This window comes from Pseudorca crassidens, chromosome 2, assembly GCF_039906515.1.
Source record: "Pseudorca crassidens isolate mPseCra1 chromosome 2, mPseCra1.hap1, whole genome shotgun sequence".
In the NCBI taxonomy this organism is placed as follows: Eukaryota; Metazoa; Chordata; class Mammalia; order Artiodactyla; family Delphinidae; genus Pseudorca; species Pseudorca crassidens.
Window position 1 is genome coordinate 157,922,617 of NC_090297.1, and position 17,841 is coordinate 157,940,457.

General features: G+C 36.4%; 1 protein-coding gene across 12 annotated transcripts in view; it reads left to right on the top strand.

Annotated features, from left to right (window-relative positions):
• SDCCAG8 (SHH signaling and ciliogenesis regulator SDCCAG8) overlaps positions 1-17,841 on the top strand; it is a 265,774-nt gene that overhangs the window by 13,282 nt on the left and 234,651 nt on the right. For 11 of the 12 annotated variants that reach the window (XR_010941422.1, XR_010941421.1, XM_067729494.1 and 8 more), the window contains exons 2-4: positions 568-720; positions 1,408-1,490; positions 10,318-10,431. Coding sequence is in view for 10 of the 12 variants with exons in the window: in XM_067729494.1 (XP_067585595.1) it covers positions 568-720; positions 1,408-1,490; positions 10,318-10,431 (350 nt within the window). In the remaining 2 variants the exon portion in view is untranslated. The remainder of the gene's footprint in view (positions 1-567; positions 721-1,407; positions 1,491-10,317; positions 10,432-17,841) is intronic. The other variant, XM_067729496.1, reaches the window with a different exon arrangement.

Here is a 17,841-nt window from a genome sequence, read left to right on the forward strand (position 1 = left end):
GTACGTAAGTACGACTATACTAGAGAGGCTGCCGCTATAAGCGCGTCAGCTGTTCAAATCTTGATCAAAACTAGGCCAGGTAGTCATATGTCTCTTGCTGCTAGAGGGACATCTGGCCTACAGGGACAAGGAGGCCTCCTTGGGCAGGAACTTGGTGTGGTGGTGTCCCTTTTGCCAGTTTTGCCCACCCACCCCTCTCCAGAAGGGGTAGGGGAGTCTTAGGCATTGAGGGGTTAGGATAGTGCTTTCCCTGTGAGGCTGTTGTTTGGAGGAGTGGAGGGGGGAGAAGCTCTCCCATTCAGTCCTCCTCAGCTATAGAGCTATATATAGTGAATATCAATCACTGAGGTGTCAGAGACCTTAAAGATCATCAAGTCTAACTTCTAACCCACGAACTTAATCTCGTACTTCCTCTGGCATGTTCCTCAGCAAGCTAGAAACAAAACTATGCTTTTTTCCCCATGAAATCAGAAATGATTGCTTTTCCTTTAGAAATTGTCTTCTTGAGTCAGTGTACCTTTGGTCGCCCAGATTTCACTGGCCCTGATTTTCATCATGTTGTTACAGAACGTGCCAGTAGAAGCATTCACCAATTGAAATGTGCCCTGAGAGAAGGTGATGTCACTATTGGAGAAGACGTAATGGATCCTTCTTTTAGTATCAGTGTAGGAAATGAGGATGCTGGGAATGCCTGGCATAAACTGCAACACAGCCATGCTGGTGAGTGTGAACATCAGTCCTGACCTGAATGACACACAGTGAATTCTTTAAACTCTGTACAATAATGACTCCAGTCTATCCTTTACTGCTAGGATTTTAGTCGAGAAACACAAATCAGCTAATCTAATTCCCTTGCTTATTTTTTTTTCTTTGACTTCGCAATGCCTATAGGATGTCGTAGCAGTATTTCCTTATGATGAATCCAAGCTGCCTCTTTAGCCTCATTTTTCTGTTTTCCTTTCAACTGTCCATCTTTCAAGCCATGGTCTAATCATACCAACCTATGGCCGTGCTTCTGTGCTTTGCATGAGCCACGCATTCTAACTGGATTTTTTCTCACCCTTTTCTGCTCAGTAATCTCCTGTTTATCCTTCACCGTATTGTCTTCTCTGTGAAAACAATTATGTGCTTCCTCTTCATAGCACTATGCATAGCTCTAGGTCTACCTAGAACTTATTATATAGTTTTATATCTGTTAGTTATATCCCTCTTGCTCACAAGCAAGATTCTTAGCTCTTAAGTGGTAGAGGTTTTCTTGTTTGTCTTTGTGTCCCCAGTCAGTAGCACATTTTGTGGTGCATAATACATATTTAAACAATATTTGTTAGATTGCTGGATGGATAGATGGGTGATAATAAACCATGGATCTAAAATAAGGTGAATAAACCCATCGCTTTTGCTCCATAGTTAATCAACTCAAAGCTTTGCTATGCCAACAAGCAACTAAGGAAAGTGAGGTATCTCCAAGAAGACGAAAATTGTCCCCTTTGGTAAGTATCAGCTTTTGCAACCTGACAAAAGCATTATTTTTCTAACTATGTTTTAATTTTACTGTGTCATTTTAGTAGTACATATTGTAAACAGATTCTGAGCAGGGCCTGCTAATAGTGTGAAACGTTAAAAGAAATTATTTTCCCTCTGATTATTTTGGCTGAAGAAGAGAGACTTCCATGGCAGAGAGAATTCTGATTTTTTAATTTATTTTTTACTTGAAAAATGTGAGTGAGGAAATAGTTTGGAGAATTTACTTTGCAACTGTTAGCAAATATAAAAAAGAAACAATATATGGAAAAGATTAACCATTGCTTTTTTAGAGGGGCATATCTATATTTTATTATTTTTAGAATTTACTGTTTAATTCTAGCAGTCCTTTGTTTTACTCTTTTATGTAATCTTATTCTAAATTTTAAAATATATGGTTATAAAATTGTGTGATACGAGAAGCTGTACTCTGCTTCTTCTGAAGCTGTTTTTTATTGCTGTTGCGTTGACGGAGTGTATTATTTCTGACTGAAGCAATGTGATATAAAGCCTGAGATAGGTGTGAGGGCAGGGTGGGTGTGAGGGAAGGGTACTGTGAGGGAGGGTGGGTGTGAGGGAAGGGTACTGTGAAGGAAGGGTACTGTGGGGGAAAGGGTATATGTGAGGGAAGGATTTGGCCAGGTTTAAATGGTCAAAATAATAATCTAGGCTTTAGGTCTATCTAGGGTCTATTATGTACTTTCTCACAGGGTTTTTGTAATAATAAGATAAGATCATATATTTAAAATTCTTTAGAAACCTATGAAGTATGACACAAATATAAAATGTCATAGCAACAATAACCACCTTGCATTTTCAATATCTGTGACAGTTGGATACCAAGGCTACATGCTGGAAACTTGGAGACACGTCAGTTTCCTTTACTCACAGCTGAAATGTCATAAAAGTACCCTTATATTAACACTTCATTCCAGCCTGACACATACTTTCATGTTTAATTCCCACTTTAGAGAAATGTACTACATACTCCTATTCAATATTTATAGGTATAAATTATAATTTTAAAAAAATACTTCATCATTCAGTGAATTTATTACTGTTGACACCTAGTTTCTAGAATGCTCTTAAGCACACATGGATGGAGTACTTTTAAGTCTAGTAGATTAAGTTGCTATATCTGTTGAATGCTTAGACATGCTTATTAGCATTTTAAAGGTAAAACTGAGCAGTGATATTACAAAACTTATTGACTTCAAATAGGCAAGAAGACTCTCATCAAAATCATCAGTTGTATATACCAATACGCAGGTCTATTTGTATTGGACCTATGTGAAAGAATGGAACTTAGACTCTAAATGTATATGACCTACATGTGATGATTATAAGCCATAACCATAATAAGTAGCTTTTGAAGATGTTACCCTTTAGAATGCAGTTTCATAGCCAATATGACATATGAAAAATATGTGGCTGTATTGATAGTGAAACTGAGGCAGTGTTGAGATAGAAAATGTCTAAACATTATTACTTGTTATTTTAAAATGTGGACATCCAGATTATAATAAACCCTTCAAAGTATATACAAGTTATTTCATATGGAGATTTTCCATATGACATAAGCTTGTTTTTAATTTTCACATTGACTATCCCCTATATACACATAATAATAATTCATATTTGCCTATGTACCGAACCCCTTTCTATTAATATTAATTATTATAATTAGTTCCTTTCTACTTAACACAGATAATTCATTTAATTAAAGTCTCTTTGGTTTTTAAATTTATTAAATATTCCCAGAAGCAAAGCTCTACTGAATTATTCTGCCATGGGAGCTGGTATTTCATCATTTATAGGAATTTCTGCTGGATTGAAAAACAAAATGATTGTGTGTCTCATCTCAAGCTTTCCTCTGGGTTCATCTAACTGGTTGAACCTCATTTTCCCTTTCCTCTCTTCCTCTTTTCTTTAAATAATATCATCGTATGATGTATGATTTATAAACCATTTTACAATCATTTTAGGATAAGGTAAGATGTACATTAAAAAATCAATTCCAGGACTGCTGCAGAAGTAAAGAGTATTAACACTTTTTATGACGTCTCTTCATTGAGTCCTCAGTGCAGCGTATCTCAGTTTTTGTACGTATCTGCTTTGGCACTCTAGTCTTGGAGGCTCCAGAACAGCAGAGTCTCAAATTGCCTTGAGTACTAGGGTCAAAAATAAAAAATCAGGTTTTGCTAACGTACTCCTTAGTAGAGAGAATTTTACCTTACTGACACACATTTGGCACATTTGTCTAAAGAATCCCTCCTTCAGGCAGCTTGTTCTGCAATTTTAGCTAGCAGTCCTCTTCTATGGTGGTTTCTTGAAGAGCTGTCCCTTTATCTCAGAATTACTGAATAGGATATCACATTTTCAGATGGCTCAAATAGGCAGTTCATCCCAGCCAATTATACTACTCCAGCATTTTGCCATTTGCCATATGCTTTTTACAACCACTTTCACTGTCCATCTTTAAAAAATGATATTCATATCCCTCATTCTTATCTATTTGTGGAATTTATAGGTGAAGAAATAAATACTATTAGCCACATTGTGATCTAGTCTATGTTTTTGTAAATTATTTTTTATACAGCAGATTCTTACTAGTTATCTATTTTATACATATTAGTGTATATATGACTGTCTCAGTTTCCAAATTCATCACCCCCCTTTCCCCCCATTGGTGTCCATAAGTTTGTTCTCTACATCTGTGTCTCTATTTCTGCCTTGCAAACCGGTTCATCTGTACCATTTTTCTAGATTCCACATATATGTTTTAATATACGATATTTGTTTTTCTCTTTCTGACTTACTTCACTCTGTATGACAGTCTCTAGGTCCATCCACATCTCTACAAATGACCCAATTTCATTCCATTATAAGGCTAATATTCCATTGTATATATGTACCACATCTTCTTTATCCATTCGTCTGTCGATGGGCATTTAGGTTGCTTCCATGACCTGGCTATTGTAAATAGTGCTACAATGAATGTTGGGGTGTGTGTGTCTTTTTGAATTATGGGTTTCTCTGGGTATACGCCCAGTAGTAGGATTGCTGGGCCATATGGTAATTCTATTTTTAGTTTTTTAAGGAACCTCCTTACTGTTCTCCATAGTGGCTGTATCAATTTACGTTCCCACCAACAGTGCAAGAGGGTTCCCTTTTCTCCACACCCTCTCCAGCATTTGTTGTTTGTAGATTTTATGATGATGCCCATTCTAACCGGTGTGACGTGATACCTCATTGCAGTTTTGATTTGCATTTCTCTAATAAGTAGTGATGTTGAGTAGCTTTTCATGTGCCTCTTGGCATGCTGTATATCTTCTTTGAAGGAATGTCTATTTAGGTCTTCTGACCATATTTTGATTGGGTTGTTTGTTTTTGTAATATTGAACTGCATGAGCTGTTTATATATTTTGGTGATTAATCCTTTGTCCGTTGATTTGTTTGCAAATATTTTCTCCCATTCTGAGGGTTGTCTATTCGTCTTGCTTATAGTTTCCTTTGCTGCGCAAAAGCTTTTAAGTTTCATTAGGTCCCATTTGTTTATTTTTGTTTTTATTTCCATTACTCTAGGAGGTGGGTCAAAAAAGATCTTGCTGTGATTTATGTCAAACAGTGTTCTTCCTATGTTTTCCTCTAAGAGTTTTATAGTGTCCGGTCTTACATTTAGGTCTTTAATCCATTTTGAGTTTATTTTTGCGTATCGTGTTAGGGAGTGTTCTAATTTCATTCTTTTACATGTAGCTGTCCAGTTTTCCCAGCACCACTTATTGAAGAGACTGTCTTTTCTCCATTGTATATCCTTGCTTCCTTTGCCAGAGATTAGGTGACCATAGGTGCATGGGTTTCTCTCTGGGCTTTCTATCCTGTTCCATTGATCTATATTTCTGTTTTTGTGCCAGTACCATATTGTCTTGATTACTGTAGCTTTGTAGTGTAGTCTGAAGTCAGGGAGTCTGATTCCTCCAGCTACGTTTTTTTCCCCTCAAGATTGCTTTGGCTATTTGGGGTCTTCTGTGTCTCCATACAAATTTTAAGATTTTTTGTTCTAGTTCTGTAAAAAATTGCCATTGCTAATTTGATAAGGATTGCATTGACTCTGTAGACTGCTTTGGGTAGTACAGTCATTGTCACAATGTTGATTCTTCCAATCCAAGAACATGATATATCTCTCCATCTGTTTGTATCATCTTTAATTTCTTTCATCAGTGTCTTATAGTTTGCTGCATACAGGTCTTTTGTCTCCTTAGGTAGGTTTATTCCTAGGTATTTTCCTTTTGTTGCAATGGTGAATGTGATTGTTTCCTTAATTTCTCTTTCTGATCTTTCATTGTTAGTGTGTAGAAATGCAAGAGATCTGTGCATTAATTTTGTACCCTGCAACTTTACCAAATTCACTGATTAGCTCTAGTAGTTTTCTGGTGGTATTTTTAGGATTATCTATGTACAGTATCATGTCCTCTGCAAACACTGACAGTTTTACTTCTTCTTTTCCAATTTGTATTCCTTTTATTTCTTTTTTTCCCTCTGATTGCCATGGCTAGGAGTTCCAAAACTATCTTGAATAATAGTGGCAAGAGTGGACATCCTTGTCTTGTTCCTGATCTTAGAGGACATGCTTTCAGTTTTTCACCATCAAGAATGATGTTTGCTGTGGGTTTGTCATATATGGCCTTTATTATGTTGAGGTAGTTTCCCTCTATGCCCATTTTCTGGAGAGTTTTTATCATAATGGGTGTTGAATTTTGTCTTAAGCTTTTTCTGCATCTATTGAGATGATCATATGGTTTTTATTCTTCAGTTTGTTAATATGGTATATCACATTGATTTGAGTATATTGAAGAATCCTTGCATCCATGGATAAATCCCACTTGATCACCGTGTATGTTCCTTTTAATGTGTTGTTGGATTCTGTTTGCTAGTATTTTGTTGAGGATATTTGCATCTATGTTCATCAGTGATATTGGTCTGTAATTTTCTTTTTTTGTAGTATCTTTGTCTGGTTTTGGTATCAGAGTGATGGTGGCCTTGTAGAATGAGTTTGGGAGTGTTCCTTCCTCTGCAGTTTTCTGGAGGAGTTTGAGAAGGACAGGTGTTAGCTCTTCTCTAAATGTATGATAGTATTTACCTGTGAAGCCATCTGGTCCTGGGCTTTTGTTTGTTGGAAGATTTTAAATCACAGTTTCAATTTCATTACTTGTGATTGGTCTGTTCATATTTTCTGTTTCTTCTGGTTCAGTCTCAGAAGTTTGTGCTTTTCTAAGAATTTGTCCATTTCTTCCAGGTTGTCCATTTTATTAGCATACTTTTGCTTGTACTAGTCTTTGATGATGCTTTGTATTTCTGCAGTGTCTGTTGTAAGTTCTCCTTTTTCGTTTCTAATTTTATTAATTTGAGTCTTCTCCCTCTTTTTCTTGATGAGTCTGGCTAAAGGGTTATCAATTTTGTTCATCTTCTCAAAGAACCAGCTATTAGTTTTATTGATCTTTGCTCTTGTTTTCTTTGTTTCTATTTCTGCTCTGATCTTTATGATTTCTTTCCTTCTACTAACTTTGGGTTTTGTTTGTTCTTCTTTCTCTAGTTCCTTTAGGTGTAAGGTTAGATTGTTTATTTGAGATTTTTCTTGTTTCTTGAGGTAGGATTGTATTGCTATAAACTTCCCTCTTAGAACTGCTTCTGCTGCATCCCATCTGTTTTGGATCATCGTGTTTTCATTGTCATGTATCTGTAGGTGTTTTTTAACTTCCTTTTTGATTTCTTCAGTGATCTCTTGGTTATTTAGTAACATATGGTTTAGCCTCCATATGTTTGTGTTTTTTATGTTTTTTCCCTGTAATTTATTTCCAATCTCATAGTGTTGTGGTAGGAAAAGATGCTTGATATGATTTCAATTTTCTTAAATTTACCAAGGCTTGATTTGTGACCCAAGATGTGATCTATCCTGGACAATATTCCATATGCACTTGAGAAGAAAGTGTATACTGTTGTTTTTGGATGGAATGTCCTATAAATATCAATTAAATCTAACTGGTCTATTGTGTCATTTAAAGCTTGTGTTTCCTTATTAATTTTTTGTCTGGATTATTTGTCCATTGGTGTATGTGTGACGTTAAAGTCCCTCAATATTAGTGTGTTACTGTCAATTACCTCTTTTATAGCCATTAGCACTTGCTTATGTATTGAGGTGCTTCTATGTTGGGTGCATATATATTTATAATTGCTATATCTTCTTCTTGGATTGATCCCTTGATCATTATGTAGTGTCCTTTCTTGTCTCTTGTAACATTCTTCATTTTAAAGTCTTTTGATCTGATACAAGTGTTGCTACTCCAGCTTTCTTTTGATTTCCATTTTCATGGAATATCTTTTTCCATCCCCTCACTTTCAGTCTCTATGTGTCCCTAGGTCTGAAGTGCGTCTCTTGTATACAGCATATATACTAGTCTTGTTTTTGTATCCATTCAATCAATCTGTGTGTTTTGGTTGGAGCATTTAATCCACTCACATTTAAGGTAATTATTGATATGTATGTTCCTATTACCATTTTCTTAATAGGTCCTTTTCTTCTCCTGAGTGAGATCCTTGCTAGGTAGAGTATCTGAGTGAGATCCTTGCTAGGTAGAGTAATCTTGGTTGTAGTTTCTTCCCTTTAATCACTTTAAGTATATCTTGCCACTCCTTTCTGGCTTGTAGAGTTTCTGTTGAGAAATCAGCTGTTAACCTTATGGGAGTTCCCTTGTGTGGTTTTTTTTTTCTTTTTTTTTTGGTTTTTTTGGCTGCATTGGGTCTTCATTGCTGCATGCGGGCTTTCTCTAGTTGCAGTCTGCGGGGACTACTCTTCACTGTGTGCGGGCTTCTCCTTGTGGTGGCTTCTCTTCTTGCAGAGCACAGGCTCTAGGCATGTGGGCTTCAGTATTTGTAGCATGAGGGCTCAGTAGTTGTGGCTTGAGGGCTCTAGAGTGCCAGCTCAGTAGTTGTGGCGCATGGGCTTAGCTGCTCCACAGCATGTTGGATCTGCCTAGACCAGGGCTTGAACCCATGTCCCCTGAATTGGCAGGCAGATTCTTAACCACTGTGCCACCAGGGAAGCTCCCCTTGTATGTTATTTGTTGTTTTTCCCTTTTTGCTTTTAATAATTTTTCTTTGTCTTTAATTTTTGTCAATTTGATTACTGTGTGTCTCAGTGTGTTTCTCCTTTGGTTTATCCTGCCTGGGACTCTGCGCTTGCAGGACCTGGGTGTTTCCTTTTCCATGTTAGGGAAGTTTTCCACTATAATCTCTTCATATATTTTCTCGGGTCCTTTCTCTCTCTCTTCTCCTCTGGAACCCCTATAATGCAAATGTTGGTGCATTTAATGTTGTCCCAGGGGTCTCTTAGGCTGTCTTCATTTCTTTTTATTCTTTTTTCTTTATTCTGTTCAATGGCAGTGAATTCCATCATTGTCTTCCAGGTCACTTATCTGTTCTTCTGTCTCAGTTTTCCTTCAATTGATTCCTTCTAGTGTGTTTTTCATTTCAGTTATTATATTATTCATCTCTGTTTTTTGTTGTTTAATTCTTCTAGATGATTGTCCTTTAATTCTTATAGGTCTTTGTTAAACATTTCTTGCATCTTCTTGATCTTTGCCTCCATTCTTTTTCTGATGTCCTGGATCACCTTCACTATGATTATTCTGAATTCTTTTTCTGGAAGGTTGCCTATTTCCACTTTGTTTAGTTGTTTTTCTGGGGTTTTATCTTGTTCCTTCATCTGGTACATAGTCCTCTGCCTTTTCATTTTGTCTATCTGTGAATGTGGTTTTCATTCCACAGGCTGCAGGATTGTAGTTCTTCTTGCTTCTGCTGTATGCCCTCTGGTGGATGAGTCTATCTAAGAGGCTTGTGCAGGCTTCCTGATGGGAGGGACTGGTGGTGGGTGGAACTGGGTGTTGCTCTGGTGGGCAGAACTCAGTAAAACTTTAATCCGCTTGTCTGCTCATGGGTGGGTCTGAGTTCCCTCCCTGTTGGTTGTTTGGCCTGAGGCGACCCAGCAGTGGGGGCTACAGGCTCTTTGGTGGGGCTAATGGCAGACTCCGGGAGGGCTCATGCCAAGGAGTACTTCCCAGAACTTCTGCTGCCAGTGTCCTTGTCCCTTCAGTGAGCCACAGCCACCCCCTGCCTCTGCAGGAGACCCTCAAACACTAGCAGGTAGGTCTGGTTCAGTCTCCTGTGGGGTCACTGCTCCTACCCCTGGGTCCTGATGCACACTACTTTGTGTGTGCCTTCCAAGAGTGTATTCTCTGTTTCCCTCAGTCCTGTCGAAGTGCTGCAGTCAAATCCTGCTAGCCTTGAAAGTCTGGATCTCTGGGAATTCCTCCTCCCATTGCTGGAACCCCAGGTTGGGAAGCCTGACGTGGGGCTCAGAACCTTCACTCCAGTGGATGGACTTCTGTGGTATAAGTGTTCTCCCGTTTGTGAGTCCCCCACCCCACGGTTATGGGATTTGGTATTATTGTGATTGCGTCCCTCCTACTGTCTCATTGCAGCTTGTTCTTTGTCTTTGGATGTGGAGTATCTTTTTTGGTGAGTTCCAGTGTCTTCCTGTGGATGATTTTTCAGCAGTTAGTTGTGATTCCGGTGCTCTTGCAAGAGGGAGTGAGTGCACGTCCTTCTACTCTGCCATCTTGAAGCAATCTCCCTAGTCTATGTTTATATGACATCAGTGCTAAATTGAGTATGGAGATGGTATTAAATGATTCTTTGCTAAATCCAAACATTCTTCATTTGTTTTTATTTTTGCCTTAGAAATCATCAGAATATGAGGAAACTGATATGCCTGCCCTACACAATTTTGTTCCCATCATCAGTGACCAGTCTCAATACATTCATCATTTAGAGGCAGAAGTCAAGTTCTGTAAGGTAAGTTTCTCATTAAAAATTTAAGCCAACCTAAATTAAAGTTGATATTAATAATGCCTTGTGTGAAAATTTGCTATTATTAGTCATGTTTATAGCAATACATTGACATTTGCCATCTTTATATGATTGAAAAGACTGATGTGTAATAGGAGCTTCTCGGGCTTGGGAATGATACTCCTGACTATGCCATTTCTGAATACTTAATTTCCCAGTAGTCTATAACTATGTCTAATATTTTGATAATATTCTCTCATGTTTCAGAATTTTTCCTTTCCACCCTGTTTACTTTAGCCCAGTTTATGGCAAATGCTGTGGAATAGTAATACCAATCATTCTCCCACACTTATCAACCTATTGAAATTGTTGTGCAGCAAGTAGGGATTCTAAGCAGTAGATTAAATCTACCCCATGTCAGTGTAAAGGTTCTTACCTTGACTTTGAATACAGATAGCTCATGGGGGTACTGATACTTATGATCAAGAAACCAGATGTGTCACCTATGGCATGTAACACTAGATGTTACATATTGCATGACTGTATGAACTTTAGTAATGTCTTTAATGCCATTGGAGCCTTTCTGCCTTCCCAAAGTATGTTAGTGTTTTAGTTTTTTGGTTTTTTTTTTTAATATCAATGCATCAGATCATGTGATATTTTTATAGAAGTTACTGATATCTTTTTTATCAGTATTATATGTATTATATTTTCAATGTTTGGCTACTCTTGCAAGGTGTAAGTCTGATAGGTAACTTAAGAAACCTTTAAACATTTAATGTCTTGAGTTTTCAAGGGAGTTTCCTGATCTTAGCATGTCATTTTCTCTTTGTTCTTGAGGATACAATCATTATTATACAAGTATTCTTGGATTACCAGAAAAGCTGAAATAATATCCTAGGACTCAGTCCATTAATAAGCTTCTGTTAATTCCTAAAATGCTGTGGGTAAAACTTAAGAATATTGTAGGGGAAATAAAAGTTTAGCTCTGCCCTCGTAGTGTCTTTGGTTGGGCCTTAAAATTAAATTGACATAAGGCAGATTAACAGGATGAAAGGATACCCATTTATTTAATGCAGGATTTATGTGACATGGGAGCTTTCATAAGGAAGTGAAGACCCAAAGAAGTGGTGAAACCTAAATGTTTTTATACTTGGTTGAACAAAGAGAGGCAGCTGTGGAAGTGTAACTAAAATATGTGGGGAGGTAAAGAAGATGAGTTCTTTTAACAAGGTCTGTTTGTACAGATTTCTCTCAGCCTCTACTTCTTGTCTCTGGTGATAAGAATGTTTTTGTCTTCCTGGTGTAGGGAGAGCATCTTTCACATGAGAGTTTTATTCCTGCTTTCAGGAGGAAAAGGGGAAGTCAGAGCACTCTTCTTGTACCTGCTGTTTTTCACGTGCCCTTAGCTCAAGATAATTCTTCCAAAGTGACATATTAGGGGATGGCAGATTCTGCCACTCTGCAATATACATCATAATAAACTTACCATCTAGTTGAGAGCACTGTTACCTATGAGGACCATAGCAGCCTGTAGAAGATATAGTGTAGCCATTTATTTTGTGGTATAAACTGTAATTATAATGAGAGAAGAAGGTTACTAAAAGCTAGGGTCTTTGGGGATGTTTTTATGGGAGAGAATAATCTTAAGGTGTAGGATCATTAGATCAGCAGAAGGGAGATGAACGAATTTCAAAGAAAAAACAGCAACAATGAAAGAATATATTCAGGATGAATATGATTTATTTATGGGGGACATGAGGCATATATTCTAAATTCTTACAATGGAGGATATCTCTTAGAAATAATTAAAATAATGCTGAACTGATAAAATGGAAGATTACAAAATCCTTGAAAGTCAGACGGAGTATAAATATGATACATTTTAACAAGTGAGTAAGATAATGAAAGTACTGTTTAAGGGCCTATTAGTTTGATTAATTAACAGACTTTATTTTTTAGATCAGTTTTAGGTTTACAGAAAAGTTGAATGGAAAGTACATAGAGTTCCCATGTACGCCCATGTACTTTATAGCTCCCCAGCTGTTTCCCCTGTTATTTTCATCATGCATCAGTGTAGTAAAATTGTTTGTTACAATTGATGAGCCAAGATTATTACATTATTATTTACTAAATTCCTCAGTTTACATTAGTGTTCACTCTTTGTGTTTTATATTCTATAAGTTTTAAAAAATGTATAATGACATATACCCACCATTACAGTAGCATACAGAATAATTTCACTGCCTTAAATATCATCTGCACTTTGCTTATTTATCCCTTCCTACCTGCTAAACCCCTGGCAACCACTGATCTTTTTACTGTCTCCATAGTTTTGCCTTTTCCAGAATGTCATATAGTTGGAATCATACAGTTTTGTAGCCTTTTCAGATTGGCTTCATTGAGTTCATAATATACACTTAAGTTTCCTTCATGTCTTTTCATGGCTTGATAGCTCATTTCTTTTTATCACTGAGTAATATTCCATTGTATGTATATAACATAGTTTGTTTATCCATTCACCCATTGAAGGAAATCTCTCTTGCTTCTAAGTTTTGGCAACTATGAATAAAGCTACTGTAAACATTTGTGTAAAGGTTTTGTGTGGACATAAAGTTTTTACTCATTTGGTTAAATACCACAAAGCACAATTGCTGGATTGCCTGGTAAAAGTATGTTTAGTCTTATAAGAAGCTGCCACACTGTCTTCCACAGTGACTGTGCCATTTTGTTTTCCTGCCAGCAAAGAATAAGAGTTCCTGATGTTCCACATCATTGCCAGGATTTGGTGTTGTCAGTGTTTTGATTTCTAGTGTGTTAAAGATATGTGATGGTATCTTGTTGTTTTAATTTCAATTCCCTGTGACATACAGTGTTGAATATTTTTTTCATATGCTTATTTTCCATTTATATACTTTCTTTGATGAGGTATCTATTCAGGTCTTTTGCCCATTTTTTAAATTGGGTTGTTCATTTTCTTATTGTTGAGTTTCAAAAGTTCTTTATGTACTTTGGGTACCAGTCATTTATCACATATGATGTCTTTTGCAATTCTTTTCTCTCAATTTTGGCTTGTCTTTTGATTTTCTTAACAGTGTCATAGAGCAGAAGTTTTTAATTTTAATCAAGTTCAACTTATCAATTTTTTTTCCATGCAGTTGTGCTTTCGGTGTTATATCTAAAAATATTGCGAAACCCAGGATCACTAATATTTTCTCTTATTCTTCTAGCTGTTTGATTATTTTGTGTTTTACATTTAGATCTATGCTCCATTTTGAGTTAATATTTGTGAGGGTATAAGATCTGTGTCTAGATTTATTTAAATTTTTTTTACATGTAGATATCCATCTGTTTCAGCATCATTTTTTGAAAAGACTATCTACATTGAATTACCCTTATTCCATGTTAAAGATCAGTTAACTGTACTTGTGTAAGTCTATTTCTGGGCTCACCATTCTGCTTCATTGATCTATTGGTCAGTTCTTTCACAAATACCATACTGTCTTTTTTTTAAATTTATTTATTTTTCATTTATTTATTTTTGGCTGCATTGGGTCTTCTTTGCTGCACATGGGCTTTCTCTAGTTGCAGCAAGCAGGGGCTACTCTTCATTGAGATGTGTGGGCTTCTCACTGCAGTGGCTTTTCTTGTTGCAGAGCACGGGCTCTAGGCATGCAGGCTTCAGTAGTTGTAGCACGCAGGCTCAGTAGTTGTGGCTCGCGAGCTCTAGAGTGCAGGCTGAGTAGTTGTGGTGCACTGGCTTAGTTGCTCCATGGCATGTGGCATCTTCCCGGACCAGGGCTCGAACCTGTGTCCCCTTCATTGGCAGGTGGATTCTAAACCACTGCGCCACCAGGGAAGTCCCACACTGTCTTGATTATTGGAGCTTTATAGTAAGTCTTGAGGTCTAGTAGTGTCAATCTTCCAATTTCGTTCTTTTCCTTCAATATCATGTTGGCTGTTCTGGGTCTTTTGCCTCTTTATATAAATTCTAAAATCAATCTGTAAATATCTACAAAGTAACATTCTGGAATTTTGATTGAGATTGTATTGAAATCTATCAAGTTAGGAGGAGGTGATATTTTGACAATATTGAATCTTCCTGTCCATGTACATGGAATATCTCTCCATTTATTTAGATATTCCTTGATGTCTTCATCAGAGTTTTGCAGTTTTATTCTTATAGATCTTATACATATTTTGTGCAGTTTATACCTGAATATTTCATTTTTTTCGTGTTAATGTAAATGGTATTGTGATTTTAATTTCAAATACCAATTACTCATTACTAATATGTAAGAAAACAATTGACTTTTGTATATTAACGTTGTAATCTGCAACCTTGCTATAATCACTTATTTTAGCAGTTTTTTTTGATTCTTTGAGATTTTCTTCATAGACAGTAATGTCATCTGTGAAAAATACAGCTGTCTTTTTAAAAAATTTCTTCTTGTTTAGCTTCTATTTTCTCTTCTTGCCTTATTGTATCAGCTAGGACTTCTAATATGATGTTGAATAGGAATGATGAGAGGTGACATCATTGTCTTATTCTTTTTTTTTTTAAACATCTTTATTGGGGTATAATTGCTTTACAATGGTGTGTTAGTTTCTGCTTTATAACAAACTGAATCAGTTATACATATACATATGTTCCCATATCTCTTCCCTCTTGCGTCTCCCGCCCTCCCACCCTCCCTATCCCACCCCTACAGGCGGTTACAAAGCACCGAGCCGATATCCCTGTGCCATGCGGCTACTTCCCACTAGCTATCTACCTTACTGTCTTATTCTTGATCTTAGTAGGAAGCCATCTATTGTCTCACCGTGAAGTACAATGTTAGCTATGGGTTATTTGTAGATGTTCTTTATTAAACTGAAGATGTATTCCCTTTATGCCTAGTTCACTGAGGTTTTTACGTTGAATGGCTCCTGGATTTTGTTACTTGCTGTTTTTGCATCTATTGATATGATTCTATGATTTTTTTTCTAGCTTGTTGAATTATGTTATTTGATTTTGAAATATTGAGCCAGACTTGCATAGGTAGATTAAATTCTATTTGGTCCTGTTGTATAATTCTTTTTGTACATTGTGGGATTTGATTCACTAATATTTTGATGAGGATTTTTGCATCTGTATTCATGAGATATTTTGGTCTGTAGTTTTTCTTTACTATAGTGTCTTCACCCGGTTTGGGTAGTAGGGTAATGCTGACTTCATAGAATAAGTTAGGAAGTATTTCCTCTGGTATTTTATAGAAGATATTTTACAGAATTGGTCTCATTTGTTCCTTAAATGTTTAACAGAATTCACCAGTGAACCAATGTTGGGCCTGGTGCTTTCTGTTTTGAAAGATTATTAATTATTTATTCAATTTCTTTAATAGATGTAGTCCTATTCAGATTAACTGTTTCTCCTTTTGTGAGTTTTGGTAGATTGTGTCTTTCAAGGGGTTGGTTCATTTTCTCCAGGTTATCAAATTATGGATATACAGTTGTTCATAATATTCCTTTATTATCCTTTTAATGTCCATAGGATCTGTAGTGGTATCGTTTCTGATATTAGTAATCTATGTCTTCTCTCTTTTTTTCTTAGTTAGCCTGGCTAGAGTCTAATCAATTTCACTGATCATTTCAATGACCAAGCTTTTGGCTTTGTTGCTTTTCTCTGTTGATTTCCTGTTTTTAATTTCATTTATTTCTACCCTAATTTTTTTTATCTTTTCTTCTGCTTACTGTGGATTTAATTTGGGTTTTTTTGTTGTTGTTTGTTTGTTCGTTTTAGTTTCCTGAGAGTATTGATTTGAAATCTTTATTCTTTTCTAATATTTTTCCCTAATTTAGTTGCATCTCACAAATTTCGATTTGTATTTTCATTTTTGTTAAGTTCAAAATATTTTCAGGGCTTCTCTGGTGGCGCAGTGGTTGAGAGTCTGCCTGCCGATGCAGGGGACACGGGTTTGTGCCTCGGTCCTGGAAGATACCACATGCCACGGAGCGGCTAGGCCCGTGAACCATGGCCGCTGAGCCTGCGCCTCCGGAGCCTGTGCTCCGCAATGGGAGAGGCCACAACAGTGAGAGGCCCGCGTACCGCAAAAAATATATATATATATTTTCAGTTTATTTCTTGAGATTTTGTTCTTGACCCATATATATTTAGAAGAGTGTTGTTTAACCACCACATATATTAGGAGTGTTCCAGCTGTCTTTCTGTCATTGATTTCTAGTTTAATTCCATTATGGTCTGATAACATACTTTGTGTGATTTCTATTCTTTTTAATTTGTTAACATATGGTTTTAGGCCACAGAATATGGTATGTCTTGGTGAACGTTCTGTGTTAGCTTGAGAAAAATGTGTATTTTGTTGTTGTTGGATGAAGTAGTATATAAATGTCAGTTGGATCCAGTTGATTAATGGTGCCGTTCAGTTCAACTATGTCCATACTGATATTTTGCGAGTCTGCCAGATCTGTCAATTACTGATAGAGGGATATTGAAATCTCCAACTGAAATAGTAGATACATCTGTTTCTCCTTACAGTTCTATCAGTTTTTGCCTTATGTATTTTGATGGTCTGTTGTTAGGCACACACACATTAGGATTATTATGACTTCTTGGAAAATTGACCTGTTTATCAATATGTCATGCCTCTTTATTATCCCTGATATTTTTTTCCTTAGTATGAAGTCTGCTTTGTCTCAAATTAATACAGCTACTCAAACTTTCTTTTGATTTATGTTAGCGTAGTATGTCTTTCTCCATCCCTTTACTTTTAAAGTATCTGTGTCTTTAGATTTAAAGCAGGCATCTTGTAGACAACATGTATTTGGGTCTTATTTTTTCTGACAGTCTGTCTTTCATTGGTATAGTCAGATCATGGATGTTTAATGTGATTATTGATATAGTTGGATATCTATCATACCTACCATATTTGTTACTGTTTTCTATTCATTGCCCTTGTTCTTTCTTTCTTTTTTTTGTCCTCCACTTGTTTTTTTCTGCCATCTCTGGTTTTGAGTGACCATGTTATATGATTGCATTTTTCTCCTCTCTTAGCATATCAGTTGAACTTCTTTTTTTTTTTTTTTTAACTTTTTTAAGTGGTTGTCCTTGAGTTTGCAGTTACATTTACCACTACTCTAAGTCTACTTTCAATGAGCACTTCAGGGGTTGGGAAAGTTCCTTATAACAGGGTTCCCAGTTCCTCCCTCCTGACCCTTATGCACTGCTGTCATTCATTTCAATTATCCATAAGCTATGATCACTACATACACTATTGCTAATATGATACGGAACAAACTGTTACCTGTTAGATCAATTAACATTAAGAAAAATAAAATATTTTACTTTATCTCCATATATGCCTTCTCAAATGCTCTTTCTTTCCTTATGTAGATCTGAGTTTATAACCTAAATAA